The sequence below is a fragment of the Rattus rattus genome, chromosome 1 (assembly GCF_011064425.1).
Source record: "Rattus rattus isolate New Zealand chromosome 1, Rrattus_CSIRO_v1, whole genome shotgun sequence".
NCBI classification, from domain to species: domain Eukaryota; kingdom Metazoa; phylum Chordata; class Mammalia; order Rodentia; family Muridae; genus Rattus; species Rattus rattus.
Window position 1 is genome coordinate 12120556 of NC_046154.1, and position 17838 is coordinate 12138393.

The following is a 17838-nucleotide window of genomic DNA, read 5'->3' on the forward strand; positions in this document are numbered from 1 at the left end:
GTGACTCCAACTGTCTTGTTGCCCTCCACTCAAATGCGGGCCCGGTGGCGCCAAGAGTATTTATCTGTTTTGTTCTTTGCCATATTCCTAGCGCCTTTAGTAAGCTGGGTCTGGCACATCTAGCGGGCTCTCAAGAAGTAAACATTCATTGGGTGAGGAATATCACCGAGCAGAGGGATTACGGGTAGTTTTCATTATCGTCTTTAGATTCCTTCTGTTTCCATAATTATCTCTCGTCGCTTTTGAGGTAATTTTTCTTTTTTTAAGTCTCAGCTGACGGGAGCCGAACATGCCCTTGCAGGAGACAGCTTTCGAAGCCTGGATGTGGGGGGACTCTCTCTGGTGACATGCTTTCCTTCTAAGAGTACGCAGCCTTCGCGGCTATCTTTAGCAGGAGATCAAGGCCGAGCCCGTGGCTCTGAAAGGCAGATCGCTGGGGAAATAAAGTGTCTAAGCGTGGATGTGCAAATTGACCCGCTTTAGTCTCCCATTCACGTCGGCACTTTGTAAATATTTGCCTGCATCCCGCTGCTCACACCTGCTTGCTGTCCCTTCAACTTTATGGAAGGCAGCAGGCAGCGTCGTTTTCTGCATCCCCACCTGGCGCTGCGGAGCAAAAGACACAGTCTCCCTCCGAAGCCACAGGTGTCTCTGACAGCGCCTAAAACTAATGGCCTGTGGCTGGCTGCTGTGACTAATTCCCTGATTATTGACTTTATGATTTTACACTTAAAACTTCTTTATAATAACACACGGAAATGTTTAATGGGCTCTATCCAGAGCCATAAAAATTACTTATTGAACAAGCGTTTTAAAACTATTAATCTATTGTTTTCCATTAATAATGGCTTTCCAAAGAACAGGCGACAGCTTAATGTATCCTCCACGTTTTCTCCTGGAAAAGTGGCCTTTTAATACACGAATGCTGCTCCAGCTCCCGAGAGGCATCGCTGGTTGGCTGACCATCCCAGGGCCAGTCCAGGATTCAGGACACACCAGTCCCAGGCAGCACTTTAGAATCCACCAGGCGTGGTGGCTCACACCTGCAATTCCAGCACTGGGAGGCTGAGGCAGGGGGACTGCCATGAGCTTAGGGTCAGCCTGGACTGCACAGAGATCTAGGGTAGCCTGGGCCACAGCATATTTTTGACCCTTCCTTCAAATATAAGGGAAGGGAAAGGAAAAAAAAAAAACCACTCAGAGATGGGAAGCCTCCCCCAAACCCCCAATTTCTTCATTCTTGTACAAAAGAGGAAAATTGGGTGTCTTACTCATGGCCTCTGTGATCAAAGCTACAACAGGAGGCGAGCTCAAGCCGCAGGCACATTATCTCTGTTCTGGTTCCTTCTAGAAGTTTCTGAGGGTCTCCCACTCTGCAATGGGTAAGCTCATGGCTCAAAACTTTCTTCAGGTGATCGTCGCCCCTCTTTTTTATTTTTTAATTAATTAATTGATATATTTTATTTATATGAGTACACTGTGGCTGTCTTCAGACACACCAGAAGAGGGCATCGGATCCCATTACAGATGGTTGTGAGCCACCATGTGGTTGCTGGGATTTGAACTCAGGATCTCTGGAAGAGCAGTCAGTGCTCTTAACCTCTAAGCCATCCCTCCAGCCCTCTTTTTGGCTGTTTTAGGCATGAGATTCTCCCACCAAGTGTGAGATGGTAGTTCCTGTGGGTAAGACGTGTGGGCCAGGGACTGGAGAGATAACTCAGTGGTTAAGAGCACTGACTGCTGCTCTTCCAGAGAACCTAGATTTGCTTTCCAGCACACACATGGTGGGTGGCTCAGAAACATCTGTAAACCCAGTTCCAGAAGATGGGCACCCTCTTCTGGCCCCCACTAGGAATGCATGTACACTGTGTACAAACTCACCTGCAGGCAAAACACCCATACACACGCCATAAAGGTTTAAACCCGAAAAAGAAAGGAATTGTGAACCAGCAAAATGGCTCGATGGGCTGACAGCACTTGGCACCAAGCCTCATGACTTGAGTTCAAATTCATACCCGTTTAGTTGAAGGAAAGATTGCCTCCTGCAAGTTATTCTCTGACCTCCACATGAACACTGCAGCAGAGTTTTGTGGACCCGTGCTCTTAAGTGAGCGTGAGCGCATGCACACGTTTAGGGGCAAAGTAGCACCTGATGGACACTTCGACCCAGGTAAGCAAATATCTGTTAAAAGTTTCCTAGATATGAAACCGAGAGTCCTTAGTCCTGGAGACACACAGCAGCTATCGCCAGAGCCATGGGCTGTACCTGCTCCCAACTACCTGCAGGTGGCGCTGGTGACAAGCGTGTGAACAAGGGTAGCCGGCCATTTTAAGTAGGGACCAGAAGAGGAAAAGGGATGAGAGCACAAGCAGGAGGGAGGTCAGAGGGGCCCTGGAAGGAACCAGCATGAAGCCTTCAGGGAAAGCCGCACTTGTGCCCTGGGGTGAGGGAAGCATTGGGGATCTCCGACCAGTCAAGAGCGGAACATCGGAAAACCCGGATCTGAGAAGATGGCTTACCCCGCAGGCGAAGGACCCCAGCCAGCCACTGCCTCAAACCCGGCACGTGGCTCCTCGAGATCTGCAGGGTCATGTAGTCTGAGAAGCACTCGACCTTCTCTGTAAGACGAAAAGATACTTCTAAGGAGGCAGAGAGGACACAAAAGAGAGAGAGGAAGGGAAGGAGGAAGGGTAAGCAGGCTTCCTTTCAACCCTGCAGCGGTGGACCAGCTACGAAACGGGTCGCCATTGCATCTAACCAGTGTTTTATGAGGAGACGGAGAACGATGTGATTTACTTCCCTTCCTGCAGTCTGAGAGTTCCTCTGGCAAACCTGAGGGTCCCACCCCTGATAGCTAGTTATTTGTTTGTTTGTTTGTTTGTTTGTTTATTATGTATACAGTGTTCCGCCTGAATATATGCCTGTACGCCAGAAGAGGGCGCCAAGATCACATTACAGGAGGTTGTGAGCCACCACGTGGTTGCTGGGAATGAATTCAAGACCCCTGAAAGAGCAGTCCACTGAGCCATCTCTCCAGCCCTCCTCACCTTGCTCTTATGCCCCGGCCACATCTCCTCTCTCAAAGATGAGTGAATAATGGAAAACCCGGGGGCCAGGGATATGGCTCAGTGGGGATGAGCTCCCGCTGAGCAAGCCTGAGGATCTGAGTTCAAGTCCCGGCACCCATGGAAAGAGCCACGAGTGGCTATATATACACTTTCACCCCTGTGCAGAGACAGGGGGCCTGCCAAGATTCAGTGAGCGAGCCTGTCTCAAGCGATAGGGTGGAAAAGGAGGGAGCAGGGCAATTGACACCCTCCTCTGGCCCCGACATGTGTGAAGAGGCACATATACCCAGAGAGGTGCGTATATCATCCACATACACACACAATAAATTAATTTGTAAAACGTGGGAGCCAGTGAGATGGCTCAGCAAATAATGGCCCTTGCCACCCAAACATATTAACCTGTCAACCCGAGTTAGATTCCCAGAACCCATATGCCTTAGGTTTCCATTGCCGTGATAAATGACCTGACCAAAAGAAGGGTTTATTCCAGCTTCCAGTTGTAGTCCATCGTGAAGAGAAGTCAGAGCAGGGGCCCGCATGCAGGAGCCAGAGCAGGGGCCACGGAGGGGTGACGCTTACTGGCTTGTTCCCCATAGCTTGCTCAGCCTGCTTTCTTATAGAACCCAGGGCCACAGCCCAGGGGTGGCACTGCCTACACTAGACTGTGCCCTCCTACATCAACCGTGAGTCAAGAAAATCACTCAGGAGGCAGAGCAGGTGAATCTCTGTTGAGTTCCAGGCCAGCCAGGACCTCATAGTGAAACCCTGTCTCGAAAAACAAACAAACAACGACAACACAAATAAAAACCCTAGACCACTTTGTGTCCAGAGAGGTAGCTCAGTGGAAGAGCACAGGCTGCCCTTCCAGAGGTCCTGAGTTCAATTCCCAGCAACCACACGGTGGCTCACAACCATCTGTAATGGGATCTGATGCCCTCTTCTGGTGTGTCTGAAGACAGCTACAGTGCACATTAAATAAATAAATAAATAAATAAATAAATAAATAAATAAATAAATAAATCTTTTTTTTTTTTTTAAGGCAGGGAGTTGGGTAGAGGATGACAACATAGGGCTTGGCGCAGAATAAATGCTGGGCACACACGTTACTCTCGTAGTTATCTTTTGTGTGGCCAGTGACTGACAGCGGAGACCCCAGGCTCTATGAAGTCTGGGTTCTATTAGTCTTTGCCAGGAGATCGAAGACAAGTCTCTCACTCCTCTGGACTCTCGTGTAAAACCAAGTTAGTGATCCTGGTGCAGTGGTGCACACCTTTAATCCCAGCACTTGGGAGACAGAGACAGGCAGATCTCTGCGAGTTCAAAGCCAGCCTGGTCTATGCAATGAGTTCCAGACCAGCCAGAGCTGTATACTGAGACCCCGTGTCACAAAACAAAACAAGCCAGGCGGTGGCACACATCTTTCATCCCAGTACTCAGAAGATAGAGGCAGGCAGATCTCTGAGTCAGCCTGGTCTACAGAGTGAGTTCTGGGACAGCCAGGGCTACAAAGAAACCTTGTCTCGAAAAAATAAAAATCAAACAAACAACAAAGGTGAAAAGGACAAACAAGGGCTGGAGAGATGGCTCAGTGGTTAAGAGCACTGACTGCTCTTCCAGAGGTCCTGAGTTCAATTCCCAGCAACCACATGGTGGCTCACAACCATCTGTAATGGGATCTGACACCCTCTTCTGGTGTGTCTGAGGACAGCTACAATGTACTTATATATAATAAATGAATAAATCTTTAAAAAAAAAAAAAAAAAGGACAAACAAATTAGTGGCCTCCAAGACTCCCTGCCAAGCCTGGCGCATGAGCCTGCACCAGATATTTCAAAACAAGTGCCGACCTGAGAGGAAACCTGGTCCAGCCTCTGGCACCAGCCGTCCCTGGGAAGCCCAGCACTTGGCCTCAAAGTTGAAAGGAGGGACGGCCATCCATCCAGGCTGGTGTGCGGGCTATGAATGCCTTCTGGCTTCCATGTAACCACAGCAAGTAGTTATCAGTCTGAGGAGATGGGGACCGCCCAGAGCCTGTAGCGAACCAGAAAAGCGTGATTGATTTACCTGTCAGAGCTCCACGTGCTGGGTGAGGCCTGTCCTTGTTTGACCTGAAGGGGAGGATCCATGGGAACACCGCAGGCTGAATGCACGCCAGACAGACGGCCCTGCACGGAAGAGTGAAGGGCGTGGAGTGGGTGCCCAGCCCCGGAGGGCTGCCTCTTCCGCCTCAGTTCAGTCAGACAATTACATCTCACTTCTGGGTTTGTTTTCTTTCAAAAAAAATTTTTTTGCTATTATTATTGTTTTGTTGTGTTTTAAGCCAAGGTCCCAATCTTAACCTCGCTATAAAGCCCAGGCCGGCCTGTGACTTGGAATCCGTCCTGCCTTTGCCTACCAAATGCTCAGATTACAGGTGTGCAACATCGCAATTACAGCTCATCCAGTCGATTATATTTATGTGTATATGGATTTTATTTTATTTTATTTTTGCTCCGCCATAGGGTCAAATCCGGGGCACCAGAATGCTAAGCAAGCACTCTGCCACTGAATGACACCCTAGCCCCAGGGATACATCGTTTGCATTCTACCGTGGGCAGTAGCCAGGACAGCGACCAAGCAGCAAAGGCGAAGAAAGAGATGAATATCGGGATCTTCCATAGCAAGCGTGAACTAAAGAAGGAAACCCATCTCTGGGATGAGGCCCAGAGACTGGAGCTGGGGATGCTGAGGGAAGCTATTTCCCAGAGCATCAATGGAAAAAGATAGTTTCCCAAAAGGCAACATTGTGACCCAGATTTTACAATGAGTCCACATTTAAGGATTAAGTCATTGTCAATGAGGGAGCTCTGCAGATTACAGCCAGTTTAAAGGAGAGAGAAGAAAAGAAGAGGAGGAGGAGGGGGAGGGGGAGGGGAAGAGGAAGGAGGAGGGGAAAGGAGGAGGGGGAGGCAGGGGTGGGGCGAGGAGGAGGGGGGAGGTAGGGAAGGAGGAGGAGAAGGAGGGGAGGGGGGAGGCAGGGGTGGGGCAAGGAGGACCCAGTAGGTAGGGAAGAAGGGGAGGAGAAGAAGGAGGAAGGGGGAGGTGGGGAGGAGGGGGAGGAGGTACATTTTTTTCTAGATTCCAGGATGTTGGGATGAGTGTGCAAACAGCTTAGTGCACAGAGGGAGGCAGAAGTCCTGAATGAACACCTCTCTCCTCTCTCTCTCTCTCTCTCTCTCTCTCTCTCTCTCACACACACACACACACACACACACACACACACACACACACACACACCTTGATGAGAATCTTCACACTTCACGCCCTAGGAATCTCAGTTTAAAGTACCACACAGTGCTAGACAGACGGCTCCCTCATTAAGTACCTGACATGGGAGCAAGCCAGCCTAGGTGATGTGCACCTGTAACCTCGGCACCCAGGAAACACAGTCACGTGGTTCCTAGGGGCTCCCTGGCCAGCTAGTCTATCTGGATTGGTGAGCTCCAGGTTCAGTGAGAGATCCTGGAGATCCTGTCTTAAAAAAAAGATAGGACACATGCGCACCGCAGGGCGGGCCCTCTCCCTTCTCGCTGAGCGCCGCCAACATGGTGTTCAGGCGTTTCGTGGAGGTTGGCTGAGTGGCCTACATCTCCTTTGGGCCCCATGCTGGAAAGCTGGTCGCAATTGTAGATGTTATTGATCAAAACAAGGCTTTAGTGGATGGACCCTGCACTCGGGTGAGGAGGCAGGCCATGCCTTTCAAATGCATGCAGCTCACTGACTTCATCCTCAAGTTCCCACACAGTGCGCGCCGGAAGTATGCACGGAAAGCTTGGGAGAAGGCAGACATCAATACAAAGTGGGCCGCCACACGATGGGCCAAGAAAATTGATGCCAGAGAAAGGAAAGCCAAGAGGACAGATTTTGATCGGTTCAAAGTCATGAAGGCAAAGAAAATGAGGAACAGAATAATCAAGACTGAAGTGAAGAAACTCCAGAGAGCTGCTCTCCTGAAAGCTTCTCCTAAAAAAGCCGCTGTTGCTAAGGCTGCCATTGCGGCCGCAGCAGCAGCTAAAGCCAAGGTCCCAGCCAAGAAGGCAACAGGACCAGGCCAGAAGGCCGCAGGCCAGAAGGCTTCTGCACAGAAGGCTGCAGGCCAGAAGGCAGCGCCCCCTGCTAAAGGTCAGAAGGGTCAGAAGACCCCGGCCCAGAAGGCACCTGCTCCAAAGGCAGCCGGCAAGAAAGCATGAGGAGGCTACACAAAGAATAAAGGTTCTTTTGACTGACCAAAAAAAAAAAAAAAAAAAAAAAAAAAAAAAAAAGATAGAGCCACCATGGTGTGGTAGTCACACATCTTTAATCTCATAACTGGGAGTCAGAAGCAGTCGGACCTCTGAGTTCAAGACCAGCCTGGTCTACATAGTGAGACCCTATCTCAAAACGCCAGCAATAATAATAATTATGATAATAATAATAATGTGAAGGCATTAAGGAGATGAATCAAAAAAATACAAAAATTAAGGTGGAGAGGGGTGGAGAGATAGCTCAGAAGTTAAGAGCACGGGCTGCTCTTTCAGAGGTCCTGAGTACAATTCCCAGCAACCTCATGGCCGCTCACAGTCATCTGTAATGAGATCTGGCGCCCTCTTCTGGCCTACACACAACCATGCAAGCAGGATGCTGTATACATAATAAATAAGTCTTAAAAAAATGATAAGGTGGAGATCAATGAAGGATGGCACTTTTGTCTACCTCTAGCCTGTACACACACACACAAGAGCATGCATGCCCCCCACTGCACATTCTTGTACATGTGCGCCCTCCTTGACAAAGTGCATACACACAAACGTGTACATATGTATAACGCATAACACAGTAAATAAAAACAATAAAGTATCACAAACTAAGGTAAGGAAGGTTGAGTCAGAGAGAAAATGTCTACACCAAGCAAGCCATTTCCACTGGACATAGCCTGTAACTGTCAAAATCTGAGGGACTGTAAAGTGGCTTACTGGGGAAATGTGCTTGCCACCAAGTCTGGCAACCAGAGTTGGATCCCTGGAACCCACATGGTGGAAGGAGAAAAACTGACTGCAAAATTACCCTCTGGCCCTCATGTGTGTAGTAACCTGTGGGTACGTGAATATGCACACCAAAATAAATAAATGTTAAAAATAAATAAATAACTCTCTTTGCCCGTTGCAGAGTTCCCGTGTCAGATTGAAACGTCGCTGAGCTGTGGTATTTGAGCAGAGGTGAGATAGCGAAGAATTCTGAGCTCCGATCCAGGGAGGTGCATTCCAGCCAGAGGGAACAGCAGGTGTGAGACCACAGGCATGTGGAATGAGTTTGATGCATTTAAAGAACTAAATGAAAAGGTCAGTGCAGAGGGACAGAGGGACAAACAGCGGGCAGATGGTTGGGTAGGTCACTCCAGAGCCAGAGGGACTGGGGTCTGGTCATAAAGTAGACCACAAGTTCTAGAGAACCCTAAGTGGGGAAAGCAGATAATCCCTCATGTTTCAGGGTTTCTCTGTGTAGCCCCAGCTGTTCTGAAACTCACTCTGTAGACCAGGCTGGCCTCAAACTCAGAGATCCACCTGCCTCTGCCTCCCGAGTGCTGGAATCAATGGCATGTTCCACCACATTCACAGGACTTTGAGGCAGGTCAACAGTTGCGAGCACTTGTAGCGCTTGCAGAAAACCTAGGTTTGATTCCTAGAACCCACGTGTGTTGGCTCACAACCATCTGTAGCTCCAGTTCCAGGGACCTGACTCCCACTTCTGTCCTCTGTGGGCACAGCACACATGTGATGCACTTCTATATGCATGCTGGCAAAACACATAAAACAAATAAATCTAAAAAGTACTCTTAGATTTAATAAATTAGCTACAACTCTAGATGTGATGACTCACACTTATAATCCTAGCACTGAAGAGGCTGAGGCAGGAGAATTCCTATGACTTCCCGACCACAGTGGACTATAGACTAAGACCTTGTCTCACAGACAAAATCAATTCTCAACCTTTTGACTAAGATCAAGTGCATGCATACATACAAACTTACACACATACATGTATACATGCCTACACAAATACATGTATACATACCTACACATATTCATGCATACATACCTACACACATACATGCATACATACCTATACACATACATGCATACATACCTACACACATACATGCATACATACCTACACACATACATGTATACATACCTACACACATATATACGTCTACATGCATACATACCTACACACATACATGCATACATACCTACACATACATGTATACATACCTACACATACATGTATACATGTCTACATACATACATACATGCATATATATCTACACACATCCATGTATACATACCTACACACATCCATGCATATGTACCGACACACATCCATGTATACGTACCTACACACATACACGTACACATACCTACACATGTACATACATGCATACAATGGTAAGCTAGGCCTGGCTTACATAGTAAGTACCAGACCAATTAGGGTTTCACAGCAAGACTCCACCTTACAATAAACAAACAGCAACAGAACATCCTACGAGGTTAGGGGTGCACTTAAGGGTAGAGAATTGCTTAGCATTCAAAAGGTCCCAGGGATTCAGTGTGCCCTGCTCTTGCAGAGGACCTCAGTTCCTAGCACCCACCTTGGGAGCCTTACAAACAACTACAACTTCAGCTCCAGAGAACCTGAAACCTTCTTTAGGCCTCTGTGGAGTCCTGTGTTTACATGTACATACCCTACATGGATACACGCACATGCACACGCATGGTGGTGCATACCTGTATTCCCAGCACTTGGGAGGCGGAAGCAGGCAGATCTCTGTGAGTTCTGCAGTGCTGGGGACAGCTCTCAGGACTCTGTACATTCTGGATAAGCACTCTAGCAAACAAAGCTACCACCCTGGTCTCCAGCGTGAGCTTCGGGCCAGCCAGAGCTACACAGGGAGACCTGTCTTTAAAAGTAAATCTTTGGGGCTGGAGAGGTGGCTCAGTGGTTAAGAGCACTGACGGCTCTTCCCAAGGTCCTGAGTTCAAATCCCAGCAACCACGTGGTGGCTCACAACCATCTGTAATGGGATCTGATGCCCTCTTCTGGTGTGTCTGAAGACAGCTACAGTGTACTCCTATACATAAACTAAATAAATAATTCTTTAAGAAAGAAAGAAACAAAGAAAGAAACAAACAAAGAAAGAAAGGAAGGAAGAAAGAAAGAAAGAAACTCAGGCAACCTCTTTAAGTGACATTTTTTAAATAGCTCTGGGTTCAGAAGGACCGTGACTGACAGCAAACCTGGGAAACCCAGCAGGAGCCATGGCCACTGAGAAACTCCCTGCTCCCAGAAGTCTGGGAGTTCAAACCCAGCAACCACATTTGAAGCCAGCACCACCTAAGGGATCGATCCTCTTCAACCTGTTCCAAGACAGGCACAGCGTAGTCCTGAAAAAACTATGCATAATTTTGTCCACAGAGCAGGGCTGTTTCCTCAGACTGGAAACCACCCAAACGCCCATCAGCACAGCAATGGACGGTCACACTGGATCTGTTCCCCGTAGGAGATGGTAGAACACAGTAAAAAGCAACGTACCACTTGATGGACGTTTTGCTGAGTGAAGGAAGCGAGACATGACGGAGCATCCTTTCTGTGACTGTATTTATAGACAGGTCAAAAATAGACATAGTTGGGGGCTGGAGAGATGGCTCAGTGGTTAAGAGCACTGACTGCTCTTCCAGAGGTCCTGAGTTCAATTCCCAGCAACCACATGGTGGCTCACAATCATCTGTAATCGGATCGGATGCCCTCTTCTGGTGTGTCTGAAGACAGCTGCAGTGTGCTCATATATATGAAATAAATAAATCTTAAAAAATAAAAACAAAACGGACATAGTCATTGCATTTGGAGGTGCAGATAGCCGCTCCTTTGGGGAGGAAAGTGGAAGTCACTGGGGTGGGCCGGGGCATGGCAGGGCGGGGGCGGGGAGGGAGCAAGGGAATTGCTTTAGAATGTAAAGTTGGACCCACAAATGTACTAAATTTCTTCAGGGAAAACAAAAACAAAGAGAATCAAACGAACCCAGGATGTTCTCTAATGCACTCAGGATGGAGTCGGTGCCTGTATCTGTCAGCCAGTACTGGGAGCTTCAGAACTCAGCGCCATGAGAATTGTTCTTATGCAGAAAAATGTGAATTGCGTAAACAGCATGAAGTGTGGCCCTGATCCCTAGCGCTCCGGAACACCAGGCGCGCTCATGAATGCGCAGGCGCACTCTTTGAATGCCCATAATTCCAGCTCTTGGGAGGTGGTGGCAACGTGAGAAAATATCCTTTTAAGAAAAAAAGCAAGTCTTGCCCAGCTAGAGTGTGGCTGTTTGCTGACCTGTGGCTGTGGTTTTAATTTTGCATCCATTAAGGGAACTCGTTTCAGCATTCTGCACCGACCGTATATGGGTCTGCTCTGGGGACTTCTCTTTTGAACTCAAGACAACATTTAATAAAATGTCTCTAAAATGTGTTCACATTTCAATTTAGTTCTTTCAGTGTTGGACAATAAATCGTAGGACCTCGGGACTCAGGGCCAGCACATTCCTACTTTACGTTCCCGGACAAAGACTTAGGTTCTTTTTTAAAGAAGGGGGCTTCAGATGTAGTGCAGTGTGTAGCTCTATGGTCCCCGATGGAAAATGTATATAAATCCCTATTTAAATGTGTGTGGAAATATACACATCTGTGTATGCGAATGTTTGAAGTTATTTTCTTTTAGATTTTCTAAATTTATGTGGATACACTGTCACTATATTCACACACACCAGAAGAGGGCATCAGATCCCATTACAGATGGTTGTGCCACCATGTGGTTGCTGGGATTTGAACTGAGGACCTCTGGAAGAGCAGTCAGTGCTCTTAACCACTAAGCCATCTCTCCAGTCTCGAAGTAGGGCTGCATATACCTCTAATCCCAGCACTTCAGAGGCTAAGGCAGGAAGAATCCGATCCTTAGACCACTCAGGACTACATGGAGAAACTTTGTATCAAAAACAAGAGACTAAAGAGCCCGCCCAGCGGTTAAGAGAATGTTCTGCCCTTGCAGAGGACCAGCGTTCAGTTCCCAGCCACCCACATGGCAGCAATTCCAGGAAATCTGTTGGCCTGTGGGTACTGCATACACTTGGTGCTCTTACAGGCATGCAGGCAAAACACTCAGAAACATGAAAAACAAATGAATACTTAAGGGGAACAAAAGATAAGAAAGGACACTGGACTGGAGAGATGGCTCAATGGTTAGGAGCACTGACTGCTCTTCAGAGGTCGTGAGTTCAAATCCCAGCAACCACACGGTGGCTCACAACCATCTGTAATAGGATCTGATGCCCTCTTCTGGTGTCTGAAGACAGCTACAGTATATTCACATACATAAGATAAATAAATAAATCTTTAAAGAAAGGACACTAGGTTTCCATCTAAAGGTACTTTCACTGGGTCCTTCAGTTCTTGGATATCAAATGAGTTGAGAGCCAAGACTAAGGCAGATCAATCGCCGAGGTCCTCAGTCCTCCAGAATAAGTTGGCAAAAAAGTACCTAGACCAGTGGGTACTTCCTAACATGTCAGTCCTTTAATACAGTTCCTCATGTTGTGGTGACCCCCCAACCATAAAATTATTTTTGTTGATACTTCATAACTGTAATGTTGGTAATGCTATGAATTGTAAATACCCGTTTTCCAATGATCTTAGGCAACTCCTGTGAAAGAGCCATTCAGTCCCCAACCACAGGTTGAGACCCGCTGGCCTAGACACTTTCCCTAGCCTGTAATCTGAGCTGGGCCTGCAGCTCTGCCAGATTCAACTGCCTACACTTCACCTACCCACTGCATACAAAATGCAGAATAAAGCCAGGCATGGCGGCACAGACCTGCAATGTCAGCACTCTGGAAACAGAGGCAAGGGTATCTGGAGCTTGAGGCCAGCCTGAGCTACATACCGAGACCCTATCTCAAACTACAAGTGGGACCCTGAGACGACCTGGTGACATCGTCCCTGGAGCGAACCTAACTGGAGGTCGCACCCCCCAGCCCCGGCTTCCAGCAGGGGGCAGCACTATCGCCATTGGTAAGTTTGCGAAGCATTTGAAGTTAAAGATTCCCCTAGGGCAGGTGAATCTGCTGCTAGAGGCCGAGAAGAGGCCTGGGAAAGGAGAAGCACGCTGCTGTGGCTGCGTGGTGTCATCCTCGTCCCCACCCGTGCTGTTACACAGAAAAGTGCATTACACCCGCTTTGCTAGAGCCCGGGCAGCTTGCGGCCTGCTTATGGTCTCTTCCCGCACTTCCTCGGATCTCCTCCTCCTCCTCCTCCTCCTCCTCCTCCTCCTCCTCCTCCTCCTCCTCCTCCTCCTCCTCCTCCTCCTCCTCCTCCTCCTCCTCCTCCTCCTCCTCCTCCTCCTCCTCCTCCTCCTCCTCCTCCCCTCCTCCCTCCCCCCCCCCCTTCCCTCCCCTCCCCCCCTTCCCCTCCCCCCCCTCCCCCCTCCTCCCCCCTCCCCTCCCCCACTAGGAGATTCCAGCTTGGCTTTACAGCTCCCGAACTTTCCCTTCGCAGCCTGGGTATAGACCTGACCCTTCGTGTCCCAAAGCTGCTGAGCCCCACACTGAGCAGTTATGAGAAGTGGGTGGTTCTTGCACCTCCTCCTGCTTCCCCACCACCACCACCACCCAGCTTCTCCATCGCCCTCATTGTCCACAGATCTACAAATGTCACAGCACACAGAAGGCCTGCAGTATGGAAGCCAGAGCCAACCGCCAGCTGCTGACCTTCAAGCCTCAGAGACCCCCCTCCTGCCCAGAGTGGGTTTGTTCTGTTTTCCAGTGTAGGCTGAGACCTGGTCGTGAGCATGCTAAAAGACCCAAAAAAGGATAACCGGGGCTGGGGATTTAGCTCAGAAAAGCGCTTACCTTTAGGGAGGCCCTGGTTGGTCCCAGCTCAAAAAAAAAAAAAAAAAAAAAAAAAAAAAAAGAAAAGGGATAACTTGGGTTGGGATTTAGCTCAATGGTGAGCGCTTGCCTTAGCTTAAGGCCCCCCTGGGTTCGGTCCCCAGCTCCGAAAAAAAAAAAAAAGAAAGAAAAGGGATAACCAAGGAGCCTGGGCAAGGTGGGAGTGACTCTGCCTGGCCCTCCCCTGAGAAGACTGGATCACCTGGTGCCTTCTTTTCATATCTGTCAGCCAAGCAGCCACAGATCTGAGCAGGCTTCACCCACCGCCTCCTCCTTTCTAGACACAAAGCTTCTGGATTCTAAAAGGAAATATTTGGTTTCTGCTCCAAAGGGCACAAGGGAAGCTCAGGGTTCCCCTGGTCTCTCAGTTCCCATGAAGACCAAATAAGACCTTCTTGGAAGGCCTGGGTAAGGCCACTTACCAGACAACTGCCACAGACCCCCACATCCTCAGCCCGGTGGCTCTCTCCTCCCCTGGAGGAGTTTATCTAGTGGCACTCCCAGCTCAGAAGCAAAGGGCCAGCCTGTCCCCTTCCCTTGGTTGCCAAGAGTCACTCAGGTGCCAGCCAGGTGCCAGAATGCACAGATGTGTGTCGCACAGATGTGTGTCACACAGATGTGTGTCAACACCTCTCCCTGCTTTGTGCCCCCTGGGGTGACATTAATTGCTTTATACCCTTGAGTCCTCACGAAAGGGGGTGCTGTTGTTTGTTGCTCTAGCAAACACCATGACCAAAAGCAACTTGGGAGGAAAAGGGTTTATTGCATCCTGCATTAGAGTCCATCACTGAAGGAGCACAGAGTAGAAACCTGGGGACAGGAACCTAGAGGCAGGAACTGAAGCAGGACTACACAGAAACCCTGTCTTCAAAACAAAATGATACATAAAACGTAACTGCATCTACTTAGTGTCCACGTGCATTCATGAGAGAGAGAGAGAGAGAGAGAGTGTGTGTGTGTGTGTGTGTGTGTGTGTGTGTGTGTGTGTACACCACGGTGCTCTTTCAGGAGCCAGTTCTCTCTTCCTGCCATGTGTGTCCCAGCGATTTAAGAGTCATCAGGCTTGGTGGCAAGTGCTTTTATGTGCTGGGCCATTTAACCAGCCCCCTCCCCCCATTTTGTTACAAAAATTTTTCAAAACACACCAAGCTGGGTACCCATCTCCTAGAATCTTCTTTGTTAGTGTTTAGCACCCTTCTTTTAGACCATTTCCTGAGCTCAACTCTGCACTGACAGCTTACTCTTTAAACCCAGGTTTATTCTGAGGCACCTGAGGAGACATGGACGGAACCTTGCCCTCGGTGTAATTCTTGAAAACGTGTCATGCAGGCCCTGTTTTCACACTGGTGGGAGGTTCTTGTCACACCAAACAGAAGCAACCCAGATTGGGACATGCAGCTGGGTAGCCCTTCACGGGGACCCTTGAAGCACTCACTTCAAACAGCCTCACATAAGAACGCCACGGCCTTCCCTTTCTGACAACACAAACCTCATTCCTCTACATCTCTCCACCCACCCCTACAGAAATAGCCACATGCCTTAACCTGTCTTTGTCTTTTTTTATTTGTTTTTTTGTTCTGTTTTGTTGAGTTGTCTTTCAAGACAGGGTTTCCCTGTGTAGCTCTGACTGTCCTGGAACTCACTTTCTAGACCAGGCTGGCCTTGAACTCAGAGATCCACCTGCCTTTATCTGCTGACATTAAAGGCACACATCTTTCTTTTTTTAAAAAAAGATTTATTTATTTCACATATTTTAGTACACTGTAGCTGTCTTCAGACACACCAGAAGAGGGCATCAGATCCCATTACAGATGGTTGTGAGCCACCGTGTGGTTGCTGGGATTTGAACTCAGGACCTCTGGAAGAGCAGTCAGTGCTCTTAACCGCTGAGCCATCTCTCCAGCCCCAAAGACACACATTTTTAAACACACACATCTACACACACACACACACACACACACACACACACAGAGACACACAGAGAGAGAGAGAGTCAGAGACAGAGACAGAGACAGAGACAGAGACAGAGACAGAGAGAGGGAGACTGACTTCTGGAATATTCTTTGAGAAGGCAGTTTCATTGGGATCTTACACAAATGAGCTCGAATTTCATTTTTCCATTTGGGAAACATCACATTTTCAAAATTGCTTCTCCTCAATAACAGTTAAGAACTGGCTAAGTCACAGCTCCCGGGTGGATTTCACCACGGTTTTATTTATGAACAGCCTCCTCTCTTGCAAATGAGAAATTGCATCTAAGCTAAGGGCTCTACTACCCACAAAGCTGGTTTTCCAAAAGCACAACCACCCACACGCTCATGGGTCTCCTTCAACACTTGGAGGTCAAAGAGTAATAAGAAAATATTAACTCCAATTGCCTCACTTCAGGGGCATTCTCAAGTTCACCCATCTCTGTGAAAAACATCACTGTTGCCACTAGGCTTGCCAAATGTGTACCTGGTTAATCAGTTACAAAATATACAAAGTATCTCATTGCATCTCAATGTAACAGGGCTCCAGACCTTAGCAGGACTGACCCCATGATGAGAGTACCATTCAGGCAGTAAAACACAGCACATAGACAGTACCACTAAACAAAGGCCTAAACCATCAAAATCCACATAGTCCTGGGAAAGTCTCAAAATGCACTAACCTTGCCTTTTCGCTTCTGGCTAACTGTTCTTGTTAACTGAAGTATGGTTCTTGTGCTTAAAAGCGTGCCCTATGTTGTCACCGGCTGGATCATAAAGACTTTCTGTTGGCTTACACTCATATCTGAGCAGCCTTCTCTGATAGATACCCACACCACCCACACTACCAGCCTGGGAGCCAGGAAATGGGCGTTTGGACTCGTGATATGGAAATGTAATATTTTCCCACCCTATTGTCGATACTGGGGATTAAACTCTTGGGTAATGCTAGGCAAGCACTCTACCAACTGAGATACATGCCTACCCTGAGCCAGGTTTTGTTTTGCGAGCCTCCATTCATCCAGAAGTTTCTCTGAGCTAGACAGGGTTCTGAGCCGTTAACACAGAGCCCTCTAACCTGGAGTCCCTCAAAGGCACACGTCTGTGTAAGGTCAAGAGTTCTTGATCTTGAATGGGCGAAGACACGTTCTTTTTTTTTTTAATTTCTAATTTATTTATTTTATGAATATGAGTACACTGTAGCTGTCTTCACACACCAGAAGAGGACATCAGATCCCATTATAGATGACTGTGAGCCACCATGTGGTTGCTGGGAATTGAACTCAGGACCTCTGGAAGAGCAGTCTGTGTGCTCTTAACCACTGAGCCATCTCTCCAGCCCCGCGAAGACACATTCTTACCTTCACTTGCATCGAGTTGAAAGTTAGCATTTGATTCCATTATGAACAACAATATGAACGTTATGAACAAGCCAAACAAGCCACTATATTATTTTGCTCCCAAGAGAAGTCCCAGGTAACTTCTTTCATTTTTCCACTTATTTAGTGTGGAGAGAGAGAGAGAGAGAGAGAGAGAGAGAGAGAGAGAGAGAGTGCGTGCCACTACACATATGTGGCGATCGGAGAAGAATTTGTGGAGTCGGTTGTCTCCCACCATGTGAGTCCCAGGGATTGAACTCTGGCTGTCAGACTTGGCTGCAGGCCTCCTTACCTGAGGAACCATCTTTCTGGTCCTTATCCATGTGTTTTCACAACCCGCGGTGACCGTTACAGAATCTCAGACAGCTTTTACAGTCAGCACTGGTTTTGTCTGCTTTTTGCTGGTACTGGGGCTTGA

At 48.2% G+C, this 17838-nt stretch overlaps 2 protein-coding genes across 2 annotated transcripts in view; one reads left to right on the forward strand and one right to left on the reverse strand.

The window, feature by feature from the left end:
* C1H1orf127 (chromosome 1 C1orf127 homolog) overlaps positions 1-14519 on the reverse strand; it is a 28959-nt gene extending 14440 nt beyond the window's left edge. The window contains exons 1-3 of the mRNA XM_032894585.1: positions 14494-14519; positions 5134-5234; positions 2521-2619 (exon numbers count right to left, since the gene is read on the reverse strand). Coding sequence (XP_032750476.1) covers positions 2521-2619; positions 5134-5234; positions 14494-14519 — 226 coding nt within the window. The remainder of the gene's footprint in view (positions 1-2520; positions 2620-5133; positions 5235-14493) is intronic.
* LOC116892723 (60S ribosomal protein L14-like) lies at positions 6654-7352 on the forward strand. Its single transcript, XM_032894598.1, is given in 1 exon segment — positions 6654-7352. A coding segment is annotated over 1 exon segment (645 nt). The 3' UTR covers positions 7299-7352.
* Positions 14520-17838: the final 3319 nt, after the last annotated feature.